This window comes from Peromyscus leucopus, chromosome 12, assembly GCF_004664715.2.
Source record: "Peromyscus leucopus breed LL Stock chromosome 12, UCI_PerLeu_2.1, whole genome shotgun sequence".
Taxonomy (NCBI): Eukaryota; Metazoa; Chordata; class Mammalia; order Rodentia; family Cricetidae; genus Peromyscus; species Peromyscus leucopus.
The window spans coordinates 73,138,972-73,159,830 of NC_051073.1; the positions used below are offsets into that span (position 1 = coordinate 73,138,972).

The window sequence follows — 20,859 nt, forward strand, 5'->3', positions numbered from 1 at the left end:
AGAATAAAATCATAAACCTTAAAATTAAAAAAAAATAACAATAATAAGCTTATCCAAGAAAGTAGGGTTGTCTTTGAGTCTAAGATAAGGGGATATTCCTAAGGGACTCATCTGGGAACTGTCCATATGAGGTTGCTTGGCCAGAGGCTACACTGAAGCCTTCATCTGGTTGACATATGTCTGCTGCCTGGGCTGAACTGGGACTGGGAACATGAAGAACCGTGCTGTAGCTCTCCTGCCTCTTAGATACTACCCCATCATGTGACCTTAGGCTAAGCTAAGTCCCTGACAGAGCTCTGGGCTCCTCTTCCTTATGCATCCTACAGAGGGGTGAATGGGAAGGTTCCAAAGGTCTCCTCTGGCTGTGACATTCTGACAATCTATGAATAGCAAGGACACAAGACAGGTGCGAGCTGATCGCCACGTGGGAAGCTCACACCTGTCTCTCCCCAGTGTTTCCGCCCCTCGCCTCCAGCAGTGCCAAACTCCAGGCCCAGTCAGGGTCAAGTTGCCAATTTTGAAACTCTTCAAGGACAGTTGTCCTCCTGCATGGGGCTCCTTTGAGCCCAAAGCTGGCCGCCTTTCTTTTCCACAACTCACTCTCCCCTAAGTTAATGGATTTTGCATTACCACTAATTTATCTCTGTTTCTTTATTTCAGATTAAAATCACTCACAAAAACCAGGCACCTATGATGATGGGGCCTCCCCAAAAGAGCAGCTTCTTTTCACTGAGGAGGAAAAGCCGTTCAAAAGACTAAACAGTGTGCCAAACAAATACCAGCTCCCCCAAGAAAAGAAAGAAGAATCTACAGACACACACACACACACACACACACACACACACACACACACACCCCTGTAACCAGATGAAGCAAAGCCACCCTTCCAGAGGAAAATGTCACCCTGCCGTACAGTCTACCTATTTTGAAAACGGATCCACTCTTCACAGAGCCAATACCCGTGAAATATTCTGAATGGACTCAGGGCCCACCAGGATGGGTTGGCTCATACAGCAACTTCCACATTCCCACAGGCCTTGGGTAGACTTTGAGCCTGAAGGAGAAATCCCTTTTTCTTCACCGCTCCTGTAAGGTTCCAGGCTGTAGGTTTCCTGCCTACAGTGAGATCGGATGTGGCCAGGGGAAAGAGCTCCAACCCAGAAATTTTGCACAAAAGTCCTTCTGTATGGAAACAAAACAGCCTCTAGCTCTCCAAGCAAAACCCTTGGCAGGGCTCAGCAAGCACACGATGGTTTCTTCCTCGTCCTCACAGCAACAGCTCCTCCCCTCACTTGCTGAGGAAAGCCAAGAAGCTGCGGAAAGCTGTTTCCATTCTTGGTTCTCTCTGCTGTCCATGGGCACTTGTTCGCTGCCTGAAGCATCTCTTGGTGGCTCTTCGCTCAGAGAACAAACCAGACTGCCTGGGCAGTCTACTTTAGATGTGGTATTTATTTTCATAGTTCTTATGAACCCCTGGGCGGGAAAACTGAGAAAAGTGGACTTTATTTTTCAAATTGATGTCATAATATTGTGTAAAAAGGAAAGGGGAAAAAAAAAACAACACTCCTAGTCCTTCCCACCCCTCACTACCACACAGGCCAAAGTGTGTCTCTTGTTTGAATCCCAAGCCCTGGTGGCAGAGATGATGAGAGGGAGAGGCTTTGCTGGGCAAACTAGGAGACAGCCTGTCAGGAGATGGCCTGTTTCTTGGCACTTCCCACTCTCACAGTGTGACAGACGACCTTCTGACGGTCTTATATATGTACATATGTAGCATATATGTTTATATATATTATATAAATATTTATTTACCGCTGGATTTTTCCTCCTTAGAAATAAACATAGATAGTGTGGGAACAGAAAAATGGGGAAGAAAAAAGAAACGCCCTACTTTCCGACCATCGTTTGATTGTAGAGACACACATTTCCTGGCTGGTTACAAGGTTTACATGGATGATCTAGATCCTGGGAACAACCATGAAACACGCTGTTCAGGGCTGGTTCTCCCATTGGTTGATAAGGAAACTGAGTTGTGGAAAAGTTAAAAGGCTTCTCCATGGTATCCTGGCTAATGAAGTTTGGATGTAAATGTTACTAAGAAGATCATGAATAGACAAAAGAACCCTCATCTGGGAACAGGGTCATTTCTAGTCACCAAGAAGTGGCTGTACTTGGATCCAGGTTGCCAGGGAGGAACCATCATCCCTATAGCCTATGCATGGATGGAACAAGCCCACGTAAGGAAATTAAGAAAATGGGACGTGGGGACTTGGGCCACTTCCCAAGTTCTCTATGGCTTGTCCTGCCTGGAGAGAAGTTGGCCTGAAGTTGAAGGCCCCACACAGGTCATCTGATTGAATTCCCATGTCACTCATCACGGTCACCAGATCTTCTTGCCTTGGAAACATTCCTGGCTACAGATGTGACTTCAGTAAAGAGTTACCTTCTGTAGGATGTTGACAACCAGGACAGAACAGTCTTAGTCATGCTCAGGGGGCTTCATTTAGCTGGTACCAGCATCCCCCTCCTCTATGGAGGGTACCTCTACACATCATTGGTGGAAAGTCAACTTTGCCTCAGCCCCCTGGCTCACCCGGCCTTCATCTCTGTCTCAGATTTCTCAAGAGAAAACTTGGGCCCAATGACATCAACCCACTGAGCTGCCTCAAATTTTGCAATGGACAAGGAAGGGAATATGAAGAATGTGTACAAATTGAGCCCACCTCTGAAGGAAGCCATCATCTAGAATCGAGGACTGAGACCTGGGGCCACCCTGCTCAACCTAACATGCTTCTGCTGAGCAAGGGGAGATCCAGGTCACCTAAAGAACAACCTGATGGGATGCTTGGCGATGTGGCCAACAAGCTCCCAAATGGCGGCAGGCACTATTTCGGAAGACACAGGTTCAGCTTGAGGGTCTGTGACTCTAAGACATTTACAGAAGTGTTTATATGTGTTTCAGCTCTGATCCCCCAAGACTGCAGATTGAGACAGCACCATCAAGAAGGGAAATGGATTCCCAGGGACTCCCAAGTCTCGTGAAGGGGCCCTGCAGAGATTGAATGTGACCTGAGTGGCACAGCCCAGTCCTTCCAGAGGCACAGAGGACAAAACGTCATGGCATTGCTCTTCTGATTTGCTAGTCTTAGTAAGTCTTGTGTTGCTGTTTAACCTTATCTTACAAGTCATCTTTTGAACACCCTGACTAGGGTTTCTCATTGTGTAGTGCATCATCTTAGTGGCCCTCACTCCAAGCTCTAAGGTTAGCCAACTAAGTATTATCATCTCCACCCTTCCGAGAATGGGGCTTTCTGGTGTTGGGTGGCTTCCTAACACTGCACAGTCAGAGGAGAGCCTGGCCCCTAATGTGCGAGACCGCTCGGATTTCTTTCCATGCTGCAGACATGTTCTCACCTGCCTTCATGCTTCCACCCCACCAGCAATAAAAACAATGAAACCAGAAACCTTCAGTGCACCTTGTCGTCACTGGGCTGAAGGGCAGGAGTGTGGCTCAGTGTGGCGTGCTTTTCACGGGGTTTCCCCAGTGAGTTGGGAGTGGAGACAGACTTTGTAGGACAATTATATTCAGGTCACAGACCAACTCCTCTCAAGAGAGTTCATTCTACAGATGGGGAAAAAAATACATTAAAATTGCCAAATAAATTAGGAAATACTTGGCAGAACCTGTAAGAGCCTCCAGACTGGCATTATATAACATGCATATATATATTATACATATGCACATTATATAAGGTGACATAGTACTTAATGTGCTGTATATATTATGTAAATTACGTATTTGTGAGTAATCATGATAAATATAGAGACCTACTAATCACTTTTTTACACATACTCAGTGACAGATTAGGAAGTTTCTTTGCCAGAGAGTCTTAAAACTTACTCTCTCCTGCTGCTTTGGTTCCAACTCCTGCCAAAAATAATTGCATCAACTTTTCCCATTTCTAGCCCCCTCTTCTCTTAGCCCAAACTCTCAAGTTACCTTCTGTCCAAGCTAGGCTGAACCTTCCATTCAATACTACCACAATCAGGATCTACAAAAATATGGAGTCCTGGGGATAAGCAGGGTCTAGACTCCCAGACTCCCTACATCCGAGGCCTACACCTCAACTTTCTCAAGCAGGTGGGTGGGTGTCTGATGTCAACATGAAAGGAAGGGAGAGGGGATAGGGAGGGAGGGAAGGAAGGGTCTACCAGCTCCTAGGATAATGCTCAGTTACCAGCTCTAGGGTCCAATAGGAATCAGTGAGAACATAACTTCAAATGTTTAGTTAAAATTAAAATCATCTCACATGTCTAGTCTAAGACTTTACACCCTTTCTGAAACCATAACTTTCTAGAATATGACTCACAAAACACTAGTATTCCTAAAATGTTGCATGAAAGGGCTAAGGAGATTGCTCATGGGGAAAAAAAAAAAAACCTTGCTGTGCAAGCTTGCTACCTGAGTTCAATCCCTGGAACCCACACAAAGGTAAAGGAAGAAAATTGACTCCACGGAGTTGTCCCCTGACCCCAGCATGAACATTATGGTATGCATGCATGTGTGCGTGCATACGTGTATGTGCACACACACACACACACACACATCATATCACATCACATAAATACACACAGTAATAATTATTATTTTAATATCCCATGGGGGGAATAGAGTTTTCTGTTCAAGTACTAGATGCCCTCTAAGAGATACATAGAGAGGCTTGGAGAAAAACATGGAGGAGGCGGAGAGAACATGGAGGGCTAGAGAGATGAATCAGCAGTTAAGAACACTGGCTACTCTTGCAGAGGATCTAGGTTCTGTTCCCAGCAGCTCACAACTATCTATAACTCCAGTGGGATCCATCTCCCTCTGCTGACCCTGAGGGCATTAAGCATGAATGTGGTACATGCACAGGCAACACACTTGGCTTACTTCTCTGGTCCTATGAAGAGACACTACGACAGAGGCAACTTACCAAAGAGAGCATTTCATTGAGGTTTTACTTAAAGTTCCAGAGAGTGAGCCAGGTGGTGGTGGTGCACGCCTTTAATCCCAGCACTCGGGAGGCAGAGGCAGGCGGATCTCTGTGAGTTCGAGGCCAGCCTGGTCTCCAAAGCGAGTTCCAGGAAAGGCACAAAGCTACACAGAGAAACCCTGTCTGGAAAAACAAAAACAAAAAAGTTCCAGAGAGTGAGTCCATAACCCAATGGCAGAACATGGCAGGAGGCAGACATGGTGCTGGAGCTGAGAGCTTACATCTGATCTGCAAGTTGGAGGCAGAGAGAGACAGACAGATGGATGGACAGACTGACTGGACTTGATATGGGCTTTTGAAACCTCAAAGCCCACCTCCATTGACACACTTGCTCCAACAAGGCCACGCCTCCTCCAATAAAGCCATACCTCCTTCAACAAGGTTACAACCTCCTAATCCTTTTCAAACAGTTCTGCCAACTGGGGACTGAGCATTCAAACCTATGAGCCTGTGGGGGCCATTCTCATTCAAACCACCACACCACTCATATTTATTAAATAGATAATAAATAAGTAAATGATAAACCATGGAGGGTTTTTTTTTTTTTTTTTTGGTTTTTTGAGACAGGGTTTCTCTATGTAGCTTTGCGCCTTTCCTGGAACTCACTTGGTAGCCCAGGCTGGCCTCAAACTCACAGAGATCCACCTGCCTCTGCCTCCCGAGTGCTGGGATTAAAGGCGTGTGCCACCACCGCCCAGCCACCATGGAGTTTTTTTGTCCCCCAAGAGAACCAGTTCTTATTGTTCTCAAATGAACATGGAAGTAACCATTCTCTGAAATAATAGCCCCCAAAATTATTTTCTAGGAAAAGACTCCAACTCTAAAATGTTTTGTTTTTGTTTTTGTTTATAAACAGTTTTTGCTTTTTTGACAATGGGGCGTAGGGTGATTCTTACCATGTTGCCAAGACTTGCCTTAAACCTGGCTCAAATGATCCTCCTGACTCAGCCTCATGAGTAACTGGGAGTGCAGGGTACCAAATAAGAATCTCTTGTTTCTTCTCTGACAGTACCCATTTTTACCATGGTTCTATGTACATCTTTAAGCAAGAACCAAGGATCTGGATTCTTTGCCTCTGGAGCATGGAAGGGACTAGGCAGAGTTTTAAAGAGGGGAACAAGTCAAAAGGAAGCATGACAGCTGATATCAGCTGGGTAGCTCCAGAGAACAAAGCCACCTCTAAAGACTGTGGAGAGGGCAAACTTCTGGTTTAATGACTACTCCAGAAAGGGCTGCCTTGGGAGGGAGCGAACATATACCTGTCCTTAGAGAAAGAACCCTGACCTTGGTTGGGTGAGAAGCAAGCCATAATCCCTTCACCTTCCCCCACCCCACCCCCCAAAATTAAATAAAGGTGCTGAAACTATTTGGTAGGCATCAGTGTTAACTCAGATCCAGGTAGGGTAGAGAAGGGTGTATGAGGGGAAGGAAAGAAAAAAGCCAGATTTATTAAAGCCTTTTGATAAATATTTCTTGGAATCCCTTATTTTCTTAAAGAATGAAAAATGATTCCAAGAGATATTTCTAGATCAATGGGCACTAACCAGTCAGACCAAACTTACACGAGGCAGGGCTGGTCTAACACACTGGCCCAATCAAGGGTAGCTGGTGGTGACCGTGACCACTCCCTGGCAGCTCTGATAATCCATTAGGAGTGGACTGTACCATTAAGACCAAAGGAGACTGCCAGGTGTGATGGGCACAGAGACAGAAAATCTCTGTGAGTTCAAGGCCAGCCAAAGCTACACAGTGAGCCCCTGTCTCAAAAAAAAAAAAAACCAAAGAAAGAAAGGAAAGACTACTGAAGACATCACATCACATTCTCACTGGGACCCAAATTCGTAGTTTGAAAGTCTCCTAGTTAAAACCTATGACCAACCATAATAAGAAGCAAAAGCTGCTATCCTACTCTGTGTGTATGGGGCGGGAGGTGAGCATGTGGAACTCGGAGGACAGCTTTCAGGAGTCAGTTCTCTCTCCCCACCTTGAAATCTAGGGATCAAACTCCTATTAGGAGGCGAATCACACGACCCACTGTTTTTTAGTTTTACTTGGTATCCTGTAGCACAAATCTTAAAAGTTCTTATTAATAAAAACAAACCCAGGGCCAGGTATTGGGGTGAATGCTGGAAGATCAGAGAACAAGCTACAGCTACCTCACCTTGTGGCAGAACAAGCCACAGCTATCTCACCTCACCAGTTCCTCAGCTGATCCTGTTTCCTCAGACTGGAAGCCTCTGAGTCCTCATCCAGAATAAATCTCAGCTAAACTGCTGCTCAAAAGCCTAAAAACTTAATCAGCTCTCTCTAGTTCCTGGTTTTCATGCCTTATATACCTTTCTGCTTTATGCCATCACCTCCTGGAATTAAAGGCTCTTGTTACCACACCTGGCTGTTTCCAGTGTGGCCTTGAATTTACAGAGATCCAGACGGATCTCTGCCTCTGGAATGCTAGGATTAAAGGCATGTGTGCCACCATTTTCTGGCCTCTGTATCTAGTGACTGTTCTGTTCTCTGACCCCAGATAAGTTTATTAGGGTGTACAATATTTTGGGGGATACAATATCACCACAGTATCCCACCATATTGGAGTACATATTTCCACACTCTGTTCAAAGGGAGGAAATATAAATGGCCATTTTCTAGAAAAGGAAATTCCTATCCATTACCTCACTCGCTGCCTGTTACTACATCAAGGTCTTTTCACTATTATCCCTTATATTCCTCAAAACCATCTAGAATGTGGACATCAGACTCACTTCACAGAGAAGAGAATTAGTGCATAGGAAGGAAAAATTCCTTTCCCACAGAGAGCAGTAGAGCAAGGGCTTGTCTATCTTCATCAAAATCTATGCTTTCCCACAGGTTTTGTGCCCCTATCATTCATACCAGAGTGTTTTCAACTCAACTAGTACCCTGAATGAAGTGACCCAGCATTGAAAGACTGATATCCTATCTAGTCAACCTTTGGATAGCCATCTTATCATCTTCTACTAAATAATCTCACCTTTAAACCTATCAGCCTCCATGGACAAGCTAAATCCCCAACCCTCATCCTGGCTATCCAACTGGTGTTCATCCCTTAATTCTCAGTGTCTTCAGGTTCTACCAGAGGGGGACCCAGAACCCACCTAATAGGCTTTTGTTCTGCTCTGTGAGTAGAGAACAGCAAACAGTCTTTCCAGGCTTAAATGCCACAGTCAACAATGACTAGCCAGCATGAGGAATGAGTGAGTGCTGGGTTGTTAAGAGAGCCTCCCCAAAAGAGGCTCAGCGTGTGATCCTCATTAGTGATAGGTGTGGGCTGAGCCATCTGTGTCCCACGGGAACAGAATGGCAGGCTGCCTTTCAGATGCCAAGATATCTAATGGGAAGATCCAAAGTGCTCGGGAAGCAGAGAAATATCTTTCCTTGTGGGCATCTCTATAAGAGGCAGAGATGCAGAAGGCCAAGGGGTTTGGGACATTACCTACTTCACCTGCTGGGCATTCTACTATTGCTCCCACTCCATTCTTCCTGTGTGGTACAAGACACCAGAGCCCTGCGTCTGCTGGCCTAAGTCCCTCGGACAGAGCCGCGATGAGCCTGTTTTACCCTGAAATATAAAGGTGCAAAAGCAGGTGCATGGTATCAAGGCATCTGCTTGTCAGGAAGACACCAGGTCTCACGGGAGTCAAGAAAGACTGTAGCTGGGAGGTATTAATTAAATGAGAGTTGTAATTCTAGAAGAATGATCACAAGTCAATTGAAGAAATCTGGAAGCAAGGAGAAAATTACCCAGCCCAGCATCAAGCTTGTAGTAGGTAACGAGTGGAAATCTTTTAATGAATAAGTGAACAGCTAACATGGGTATTTGTCCTTCTGTTCTAGAGTGGGTAGGGGGCAGGGGGATGAAAGCTTTCTAACCAACAGCTCAGGAACTTGAAACCACAGGATGTAGAGGGAGCTCATGGGGCCTTTACCCAGACATCTGTTGAGTGATGGGTACAGCTAAATATGGATCATCAAAGGGCTTTCTGGGTCACATGGAGGGCAGCTTCATGATTCAGAAAATATGAAATTCAGCTTGTGCAGAGGGCATAAATACTTGCAATCTACTTCTTAGAGATCGAGTCAGAAGTGACAAGGGACAAAAGGCAGCCCTGAGGTAGACTTACGACACAGAGAGAGACCAGTTCAATGAAACACAGATTCATGAGATGGAGAGACAGAACTAGACTGTTTGGAAAATCAGCCTGGGCAAGGGATGTGAACACGAACAATGTCTCCAAAACTGAAGGAAAGGACTTCGAAGTCCTGAAGCGAGGGAGGGAGGGAGGGAGGGAAGGAGAGAGGGCCAGCTCACAGAAGTATCCAGGAATTAATGGAATTGTTACTAAATACAATCACCTTTTATCATTTAGTCAAAAGTCTATTCCTTTAGAGCTTAACAAGGATCTTACAAAGTCAGGCCATCTCTTGACAATGAGGAAACTAAGAAACAGCAAATCTCAGTAGTAAATCCAGGCTTCAGATGTCTCAGAAACTGCCTTCAAAGCCATTTCCCCACTGACAGTGCCACTGGGAGATCCTCAGAGCTTCAGACATAGTGACAGTGACTTTCTACCCCCAAACCAGCTGTGTGTGTGTGTGTGTGTGTGTGTGTGTGTATGTGTGTGTCCGTGTCCTTGCTTTCCAAAATGAACACACAATCCCCCCCTCCCTCTTCTGCAGACCGTGTGTAGGCACAGGGCAGACTCTGGGCAGCAGAAAGCTGACATGCACCTTATTCTCTCCTCTACCCTCTTGGGTCCTTACTCCAAGGCACCAGCTGGTCTCTGTCCTAAGACTCTAATCCAGGAAAAAAAAAAAAAAAAAAAAACAGCCAAGAATGGTGCAGAACTCAACCGGATCAGAGTCCTCAGACCATACTAAAGGTCATTTTAAAAGATACATAGAGAGCACAGTCACTAAGGTGGGAGAAATGAGGCTAGGAACTAGAGGTCAATAATTGAAAGAATGGAGAATCAAAATGTCATTTTAAATATCCATTGGGCAAATCACAATTTAGATGAATATTGCCTCAAGAATGGTAGATAAAACTGAACACTTTCCTTTCCATAACATAAAATTATTTTAAAATGGAATCTTAGGAAAAATTACAAAGCAAGGAATAATTAAAATGGAAGTTCTTTTTACCTTTGACAGCAGAAGAGAAAGGGGTTTTACACCACCATGGAAGTAGCAATCATCAAAAGTTCAGAAAGTCTGTGTTTTCTGTTGTACAATTACACAGTAGCACTTTCAAATCAGTATTGAACTTGTTTTTTTCTTTCTCTTTTGAAAGAAAAAAATATAGATGATTGATAGATAAATGATGATAGATACATAGATAGATAGACACAGATACATAGACAGATAGACAGATAATAGATAATAGATACATAGGTAGATTAATTGATAGATGATAGATAGATAGATAGATAGATAGATAGATAGATAGATAGATAGATAGATAATACATACATACATACATACATAGGTAGATAGATTGATAGATACATAGACAGACAGAGGTAGCAATGGAAAGTCATGAAACTGTACAATCTTTGTTTGTTTGTTTGTTTGTTTGTTTGTTTTTTGTTTTTCGAGACAGGGTTTCTCTGTGTAGCTTTGCGTCTTTCCTGGAACTCACTTGGTAGTCCAGGCTGGCCTTGAACTCACAGAGATCTGCCTGGCTCTGCCTCCCAAGTGCTGGGATTAAAGGTGTGCGCCACCACTGCCCAAAACTGCACAATCTTGAGGAAAGGAAAAGTAGCAGTTGGACTTCATGGCACACACACACCTGTCTCAGCAGGCTGAACAGGAAGAATGTAAGTTCAAGACCACCCGGGGCTGCATGGTGAGGTTTTGTCTCAAGAAAACAAAATGAAACGGTTTTCCTGGTGAATACATCCTCTCTCCTCAACATCCCTGAGGCAAAGGGATGGAACACTAGATCTCAATTCAGGAGGTACCCAAAGAGATGACAGAGTGTCATGGACCTGCCATATGGGGTTTGCTATCAGCACACCCTTTGGGCACTTGGTACAAGGTAATGAGGATGGTAAATGTAAGAGGCTTAGGCAAAAAACAGGCAGTAGTGGTGCATCCCTTTAATCCCAGCACTTGGGAGGCAGAGGCAGGTGAATCTCTGAGTTCGAAGTCAGCCTGGTCTACAGAATGAGTTCTAGGACAGCCAGAGAAACCCTTTCTCAAACACACACACACACACACACACATACACACACACCAAAAAAAGAAAGAAAGAAAGAAAGAAAGAAAGAAAGAAAGAAAGAAAGAAAGAAAGAAAGAAAGAAAGAGAGAAAGAGAAGAGGGGAGGGGCTTAGGCAAGTCACCCCCACCTGCCTCACTCTGCCTCCTAAAGACCTCAAAAGTTAACCACATTTCTTGGAATTAAAACATCAGGGAATCATTTCATGTTCCATGAAAATGTTCACATATACTGTGGCCATGAGTGTAGTGTGCAAACAAGCATGGACCTATGACCAAGGCTTAATAATGTTAATACTCTGCCAGAGCCATGTGCAGGGCCTGAAATCCCTTGAAGTCACAGACTCAACATCTTAAAGCCGAACACTTAAGCACATATCATCAGGGAGTCTTTCTTAAGAACTACAGATTGCAGACATCATTCACACTGCCAGAGGAAGATTCGAGACATTGTACATACAAATGAGCTCCATTGTTTCTCAGATGAATAAATTCAGTTACTCTTCAGATAAAAATGAATGAGGACATCACTGTTATCTCCCACAAGGAGGAAGTTTTGACTGAAGCCAAAGGTCCTGGCTGTATTCAAAACATTTTTGGTCAAGCTGGAAAGAGGAAAGCAAACAGCATTCTCAGGCGACATTAAATTGGGGGTGTTAAATGCACCAATGACACCAAGAGAATGAAGCAAAACCCTGAGAAGAACTGGATATCTGTCTCAAAGAAAATCGCGTTCTTATTTTTGAAACACACAAACAAACAAAATGTTTAACGAATTAGTTATAGGGAGGCTGGGAATATTATTATTTTGAAGGGGTAAAAAGAATAGGACATCCGTGTTTGAAGATTTACTAATTCATGTAAAAACACAGCCATTGCCCCACCTCGTGAAGATTACGAAACCAGATTTGGGGAGAGGAGAGGACAGGCTGTTGAGATATACAGACAGCTCCTCCCCCTCCACTGAGACACAACTAACCTGGAAGTGTGTCAGCCCCTGAGAGAACGTCTGGGAAGTCTGATTGAAAAGCGTTGCCTCAAGTCTACAGGGTAAGAGATTGTCTTTCAGTGATTAAAAGGGAAGAAAAGCACCCATCTTCCCACCTGCTTTTGACTCGGCTGGGGGTGGGGCAGGGACCGACCACAGGTGCCATATAGGGTGGGTAGGACTTTTAAATAGTTTGCTTGCAAAGGTCTACATGTCTACTGATCTGAGTGACAGACACCAAAAGCAAACAGGTGAACTGAGTGAGAGCAGGATCCAAAAGATCCAGTCTGCCACAGCCATTAAGTACAATGAGTTTCCCATTTGAGCTTAACCTAGTTAGTAATAACAACTGGAGATAAGGGACAGCTCCCCAGCCTGTGCACGCCGGACCTAACTGGACACCTGTGTAGCTGCTCACACATCACAAGGAAACATTTCCAGCCCATACTCCAAATGCACAAAAGCATACCTTTGGTTCATTTAAACATCACTACGGCCCCTCCTCCGCCGCAGGGTTCCCAAGACCAGACATCCCCTTTCCCTTCACTGATACCGACGCCCGCTGTGAGGAATGTAGGTCTTTGATGACTAGCCTACAAATGGAAATTGCTTCCATCATTCTTAATTTAGGCACATATCTTCCCCTGAGATCACCCTCTTTGGAAGAAAACATCTCTTCTAAGCTCCCTCCTCCAGCCTCACCCAGGCCCTGAAGCCTGGGAGCTGCTGACGGTCTTGAAAACACGTGCGCTCACTGGATCTTGTACAAGTGCTCTTGGCAGTTCTCGCAGGTTCTGATGGGAGGCTGGGTCTCCGCACACTTGCATCTGCCTTGTCTTGGCAATGCCAGTCTTTCCTCCTTCCCTGCAGGAGAGAGGGTAGAATGCTGGGGACTTGTTCTATAATGCACTGCTTCTGTGTACATCCGGACTTTGCAGTTCATTGCAAATAGAAATGGCAGTGGGTGGCTGAACCCCAACTTTCCGGGAGTTTCTTTATATGTCATTACCGGAGAAGTTGGGCGGTCTGACCAGCCATGTAGCACTGGGGGTGTCTATTCTCCATTAGAATCTTCTGGGACCTTTTCGAAGTTGCCTACTGCCAAGGAGGTACTTCTGGTCTATGCTGGGCTGGAAATTCTCTTTTCCCAGTTGCCTGGTGTTGAAAGAGAGGAAGGGAAATCCAAAAGCCCTATTCTCTACGCCCAGCCAAGCATGTTATATATATTATTGACTTGACTCAAAAAACTTCTGTGAATGGTAAGCATTTTATAGAGTATTAAGCAGAGGGGCTCATAAAATGGTGACTAGTCAACAGGTAATACGGTGAGTTACCCAGTTCTCTCTCTCTCTCTCTCTCTCTCTCTCTCTCTCATTCTCCCAATTAGTGTTCTTTTCTTGAAACTAGTATTTTTCCAAGCATGGCCCATGAACCATTTATGTCCAGAACGCCTGGACTCCAGATCCCTGGGCCCCACGTGGACTTCCTTAATCATGCTCTCCAAGAGCTCAACTCTGAAATCTGATATTTTACAAGCTGCAGCTGCAGATAGACTCCCATGCTCCTGGAAGTCGGGAGACCTGCTCCATTGTCCCATCCTGGAAGGCAGGGCCACTTGGCAGACGGGAGACCATCAGGGCGTCAGAACGGCTCCACCCAGATAGGCATGCTGGGGTAGAGAAAAGCTGGTGAGGAAGCAGGTCTGAGACGGAAGACAAGAAGTAGAGCTGTTGGCTTCACTTCAGAGCTGCCCGGGTCCCTGTCCCCAGAATTCAGACCTGGGAACAAATCTACACCCATCTCCAGGCTGAGGCTGCCCTGAGCCAAACGTTCAAGTTCATACCTGCATAGGGCTACACAGGAGGTGTAGACTTAGGGACTGTCCTGCAGTGGAGCAACAACTTGATGTGTGTGTGTGTTGGGGGGGGTGTGGCCATGGATGGCCTATAACTGCCACCCACCTCCCTGTCAGGCCTGGAGATCTGCAGAACCACTGCTGATGTCTCTCCAAACTCTTGGTGCCACAGTTGCCCAGCAAAGTTCAGTATACCAAGAAGTCACGTCCTGAATCCTCAGTCTATCCCATGTCCCTCTGTCATTCTAAGACAGGGCCAGGATATTGCGCTCAGGAAACTGACTAAGACGGTATTCTGTGACACCCATTCCTGTCTTCTTCCTCCTGGATCTGCCCATTTCTATTTTGTGCCTCACAGCCTAGGTGGGGGTTTCTAAAATGATGGTTGGGATGTCTGAGGTGGCTCACTGTAAGACAGATACGTAATTACTACTCAGGGGCAGAAACAGTACGCTAGAAATAACTAGGCAGCCCACTCCCACAGAGGCTCAGCTACCGTCTTCTCCAGCGGCAACACCAAGTATGCACGAAGAGTATTTTCCTGCAGAAAATGGCCTTCTGAAGTCAAGAGCTTAGAAAAACCACTCCTGATCAGAATTTCACCTAACCAACTCAGTAAATCATTTCAATTAGGAATCTGAAAAGTTACTCTTAAAAAAAAAAAAAAAAAAACCTGGGCGGTGGTGGCACACACCTTTAATCCCAGCACTCGGGAGGCAGAGGCAGGAGGATCTTTGTGAGTTCGAGGCCAGCCTAGTCTACAGAGCAAGTTTCAGGACAGGCTCCAAAGCCACACAGAGAAACCCTGTCTCGAAAATTAAAAAAAAAAAAAAAAAAAAAAGTGGGAATTGGCTTGAATCTGTGCAGCTACCCTAACCCTGTGTGAACAAGGAAAGCAAAAACCCGCTGAAGAAGGACGGCTTGGGTGCTGCTGTGCTTGCATTTTCAACTAGAGCCCAGCACAAATGGTGCCTGTCCACTTGCTGGAGCATTTATGGGTCTAACACAGACAACCGCGTTCACAGGTTACGGAGCGCCGTTCCAAGCAACAAAACAGCCTTTGTTTTCAGATGCCCCTCCCTCCCGCTTGCCATTAAGTCAAACTATCAATTATTACGGAAATAGTTCTGCATCTAAAACCCTGCAGCCATTTGTAGAAGGAACAAAAGGTCAACAAAGTAACCGTGAGAGAAGCAGATCCGAAAGATCAGAGGGGAACCCTTCCTGGCCTCAGAAGTGAAGACCTCACAGAGAACATTCCATCCAACCTCTGGCCCAGAGGGAGCCTTCCTTAAACACCCATAGGTGACTGCCTGCCCTGGGAGGTACCCACTGATGGACAGCTCACTCCCTTCTCAGAGAATCCCCATAAAGGCAGCTCTCCAGCCTTAGATAGGATCCGGTTGCATCCAAAATATCCAGGGAGCTCTCATCATTGGAACACACAGACCATGTCTTCTTCCCCTTATGATGTTTGGGAAGCACTACTCACCACAGCTAACTACCTATGCATGTGTGTACATATGTTTGTATGTATGTATGCATTTTGCTTCTGTATGGAACATCCTCCATATTCTTAAATTAAGCCTTATATATTATAAGTCTCAATCTGTTATTCTTTAAACTTTTTCTGAGACAGCAATAGTTTGTCAAAGTACTTGAAATGATTCAGAATTGAAGACCATCCCTGTGCCCTAGAAACATGTGAACAATCACAGAGTTGCATCCTTTGCTTGGATGATGGCTTTAGCTTTTTGTAGTAATCACATGACCTTACTAATTCACCTTGGTCTTACTGTAATAAAAATCTCTTAGCCTCTTATGAATTGCAATAATTGCTCTAACAAAATTTTTGAGATTGACTGCTTATAAAGAAAACACATTGTTCCTGGATGGCAGTGGCACACACCTTGAATCCCAGCACTCGGGAGGCAGAGGCGGGGGGATCTCTGTGAGTTCAAGGCCAGCCTGGTCTACAGAGCGAGTTCCAGAATAGTCAGGGCTGTTACACAGAGAAGCCCTGTCTCAAAAAGAAAAGAAAAGAAGATATTGTCTTTGATGTCAGTTCCGGACACTCAACGGTATGTCACCAGCTTCTCGTGGGGACTCCCAGACAACGGCATCACAAGGTAGGATCACCTCTGGAGGACATCACACCGTGACGCAGATTTCATAGAAAGACTCCAGGGTCAAGGACGCTCTATGACGGCAACTTTCTTATTCAAAGACAAACCAGCCCCAGCTGTTCCTTAATGTCTTCTTGGACAACACAGTGTAGTGGTTTCCTCTACATTGAAGCATTTAAGAGGGAAGCCAGAAGCAACCAAATAAAAAAAGCTCGTGTAATTCAGGAGGCCAGGGAAACTCACAAAACTGACGACCCCAAAATTATATAAACAGTAAGCAGGAAAGAGAAGACTCTTCCGTAGAGATGCCTGCCAGTGTGATAGACAGCAACCACAATGATCTAACCACCTCCCACTGGACCACAGCCTCATCACCGCTACACTGAGGACAAAAATCCCCCAATACAAAAAAATAAAATAAAATAAAATCCCCCAATACAAGACAGAGCCCAGGGAATAAGGACCCTTCAGGAGCCTGCACATGGAGCTCTACAGCCATGTCGCATGATACCTTCTCCACAGTATCAAAGCCGGAAGTCCCTCAGTCTTCTCAACAGTAGCCATTTAAAGGATGTGTGGGGCAAACAAAACTCCTGCACATCAAGCATTTCTTGTGTGCCTTCCTGTAGACGCCATAGGATCAATGTTCTCTGATCAGTGCCCCACAGAAACATCATACCATGTTTTCATTGCTCTGGAACAGCACTGTCCTATGGAAGCATAATGTGAGTCAATGCAAAAGTTTAACATGTCTGATAACCACATACAAGGAGTAAACAGGAACAGAAGAAATTAATTCTTATGAAATATTTTGAAGCAACGTACCTTAAATCCTATCATTTTTGATAAGTAATCGATATAGAATATCATGGAGACATGGCATTGGTGTTTTTGCAGCAGGTCTTTACACCCTGGCATGAGTTGACGCTTGCAATGCTGGCCCACTGAGATCCCGTAGAGGGGATGCCCTGGCATTGGGGGCTTAGTCATCACAGCACTTTGTGCTGCACTGTACTGCTTCCTGATCTGTGGGATCCATCACACTGGCCGTGCAAGGGTGGCCCTATGTGGTGACCTGCTACACTTCAGGCTGTCAGCATAGAGCTTGCCATGGAGGCCAAAAGCCCAGCCAGTGACATCCTTAGCCAGCACAGGACAGAGCTTGGGTCTGAACCTCAGCCTGGCTGATGATAAAATCCATTCTCCCTTTCCTGTCCCAGGTGGCCTCCTGAACTTCCCACAGCCATAAGGAAAGGGCATGATCTTTAGGGCAAACAGACTCAGGTTCATATTTCAGGGAGTGAGCAGTGATTGAATTCACTGCTACAGTTATTAAAGTGGTTTGGCTACATTCTCTTAGACTTAATCTCTGCATTTGTAAACTGAAGATGATATGTTTCCTAAAGGGGACTACAAAGATGGACATAAAATTATATGATCAGTTCAGCATCTTGCAAACATACCTTCTATAAATGTTGGTTTCCTCTGTGTCTAATGAAACAAATAATTCTTATCTGAACAAGGTTTGCTTATGAGACAGCTTTGAACCTATCTAGTCACATAAAGCCAACCAAAACGGGGGACAGGGAGCCACTCTTGCCAGCTGCCTCCTATTCCACAGCATGCAGGTGGAGCCAGGCAGCCATGTACTGTGCATAATCCAAAGATCCCCTTGCTTGCCTAGAGAGGTGCACACTGCAGCTGCTTCCAGCCTCTGCCGCTGAGATCCTGCCTTGTTAGTGTCTCTGCCCCCACAGCTAATAGAATCTGCCTTTGCTTTCCTGAGACCTAAGGAGGCTGGAAGCTCTCAACCAAGCCAAGTATAGAAGCCTAGGTCTTGAAAGGCCTAGTAAATGTTCAAACGTTCACATACATGAGACAGAGCCCAGTCTACTCCACACTGGCCTTTGATCCCGAGAAAAAAGGAACAGACCTATTTAACCAAGATCCACACACGAGCTTAAGAAACAGGAAAGTAAGCCAGGCAGTGGTTACACTTGCCTTCCATCCCAGCACTCAGGAGGCAAAGACAGGCAGATCTCCGTGAGTTCAAGACCAGTCTGGTCTATAGTGTGACAACTAGGGCTAACACATAGAAACCCTATCTTGAAAAGAAAGAAAGAAAGAAAGAAAGGAAGGAAGGAAGGAAGGAAGGAAGGAAGGAAGGAAGGAAGGAAGGAAGGGAGAGAGGAGGAGGGAGGGAGGGAGGGAGGGAAGGAAGGAAACAGGAGAGTAGATAGCTGCCATTGTCCTCATCAGGAAGTCCCTGCCAGGATGGGAAATCCTTCCCTCCTCACCCCTCCCCTTGCACCTTCCCACCAGAGTTTTCCTTTGCCGCCCTAGCTGCTGCGGCTCCTCTGTCTGCCGCCTCCTCCTTCCACCCTGCCAGCCCTATGCCGCCCTGTCACCAACAGGAAGGTTTTCAAACCTCATTCCCACACCACTGTATCACTGTTCGTACACACACACACACAAATATATGGACACACACACACACACCCTCCCGCGCAAACAAACACACCTGTGTATCCTTCCCCAGTTTCTCTTTCAGCAAGAGTTTCCTACCTTGTTTCTAACTGTATGACTACAGATATGAGTGCATAGGCACACACCATCTACCACCACACTCACACTCACAGTCAAGACATAACATTTTTCTTTTTTTTTTTTGAGCTGAGGATCGAACCCAGGGCCTTGTGCTTGCTAGGCAAGCGCTCTACCACTGAGCTAAATCCCCAACCCCAAGACATAACATTTTTCAGACACACAACCACACAAACCTCCCACTTGCACGTATTCCTCACACAGAGGCAAATTCACCCCATAGTACATCCCATACTTTCCCTCATACATGTGCACAAAACACAAACAGAATTATTACCAGCCTCAGAACACCCTTTTCTCCTTAGTTTTGAAGACTCTGCTGCCTTGATTAGAGTCATTGATACCAAACAAGCTTATCTCCCTACTTGACCATAAGCCGCGTCAGGACTGCCTACTTACTTTCTCATTTCTGGCCTGCACAGTGTTCTGTATGGAGTCAGAGCTCAATATGTATTTCAAAGTGAATAAGTGGCTCATTTTGTTGACCTGTATGCGTGTTCAGGACTGAATGAAGGGATGGGGGAGAGTAGCTCCATGTGGCCTTGGGGGCCGTGGGGCCATCCTGGATGGCTGGCCTTGTCTGGTCCTGTTCTGTTGCCTCGGCCTCATTCCAAGGGAAATATTTGTTCTGTGAGCAAATAAAATGTGAATATGTTCTAATCTGTTGCAAAGATACACAGCGCTGCTTTCAGCCCGACGCTTGGATCTCAAGAGCACTTCAAAGGACTGTGAAAATAGAAAGTCCACAGTGGGGCAGGGAAAATGTGCCTCTTTCCTTCTCAGAGAGCAGGGCAAACGAAGACTGGATGATAAGCATCCCGTTGGCCAATTGTAAATAATGCTTGCTGTAGACCTGTTGGGATCCTGGCCACCACGGGCTCTCCTTTCCCGTCATTCTACATACAGAGCTGGAATTTGAGAACAGACACACACAACACACAGACACACACACATACACACACGACACACAGACACACAGACACACACACACACACACACACACACACACCAGACCTTGATTTCATTTTAAAGAAGTCCAGCTATCAGACAAGTGTACTGAACCCTGTCTTGAGGTTGTGTTCCTACTGGGGTGTCTGTCATGTGACCCGAAACCTATGTGCCTGCTCATGAATAAGCATGCACAAAGCCTGGAGAAGTCAGGAAGAAGAAACCATTCCTAGACACAGACAATGAGGGAGGTCTTTGATAAACGGTGTTTGTTTCCTACTAGGGAATTCTGAGAAGTTCGGAATCTTCGGCAATCAACTCATTGGATGCACTTGTTTCTGAATCAGGCCTTGGGTTTGATGGCAGGGTTTCCAAACTTCTAGGGGAGGAATAGAAGGTCTCAGTGTTCCCTTATCCCATCTCTGGCCCTTCTCCCCACTTGGGACAAAGACGATGCTAGCTGTCTGTTAAGGAAAGCCAGTGTGTAAATTAAATCATTTATTCCATGGCTGAGGTGGGAAGCCTTAGGATCCCTGCAATGGCTTCTGAAAATGCAGCCCGGAGCTCCCTTCAATCTCTATTCCAGAAGCTCCAGTCGGCTGGGTCCTGAGACAGGGACAGCGTTTAGAACCTGACTTAAGAAAGAGCCTCATCCATCCCTTAGGCAGATTTTGGTGTTATCGTGCTGTTTACATGTTTGAATCCACTCAGTAAGTGAGAAATATTGGCATTGTCACTTTCATAAGTGAGCATTGGAGGCTCAGAGAGGCTGAGCGTCTTGCCTCAAATGGCCCAGTTAGGTTCAGAATTCTACTTGCTGACTCCTCCCTCTGCTACCCTGGGGAACTCTTCTACCAAGGATGCCAACCTGTACTGAACTTTACAGAGAGCATTCCTACTGGTTTGTTATTCAACTTAATCATAACTGCTCTTCCCTGCTTTCATTCAACACACTGTTTTCATTTATCTTGTGTAATTTAATTTGGAAACTACACAATACTAATTTGGCCAATTTGAAAAGCTTTTGGGGGGCCAGTGAGATGGCTCCTC

The 20,859-nt window shown here is 45.5% G+C and overlaps 1 protein-coding gene and 1 non-coding gene across 3 annotated transcripts in view; one reads left to right on the forward strand and one right to left on the reverse strand.

The window, feature by feature from the left end:
- Dgkg (diacylglycerol kinase gamma) overlaps nt 1–3,464 on the forward strand; it is a 203,911-nt gene extending 200,447 nt beyond the window's left edge. For both annotated transcript variants that reach the window (XM_028875222.2, XM_028875224.2), the window contains one exon: nt 661–3,464. In XM_028875222.2, the coding sequence (XP_028731055.1) occupies nt 661–759 (99 nt within the window). In that variant the 3' untranslated portion in view covers nt 760–3,464. The remainder of the gene's footprint in view (nt 1–660) is intronic.
- A 15,458-nt stretch (nt 3,465–18,922) lies between these two features.
- Nucleotides 18,923–19,004, reverse strand: Trnaa-agc. The gene has a single exon. It is a non-coding gene; the product is annotated as a tRNA-Ala (tRNA).
- Nucleotides 19,005–20,859: the final 1,855 nt, after the last annotated feature.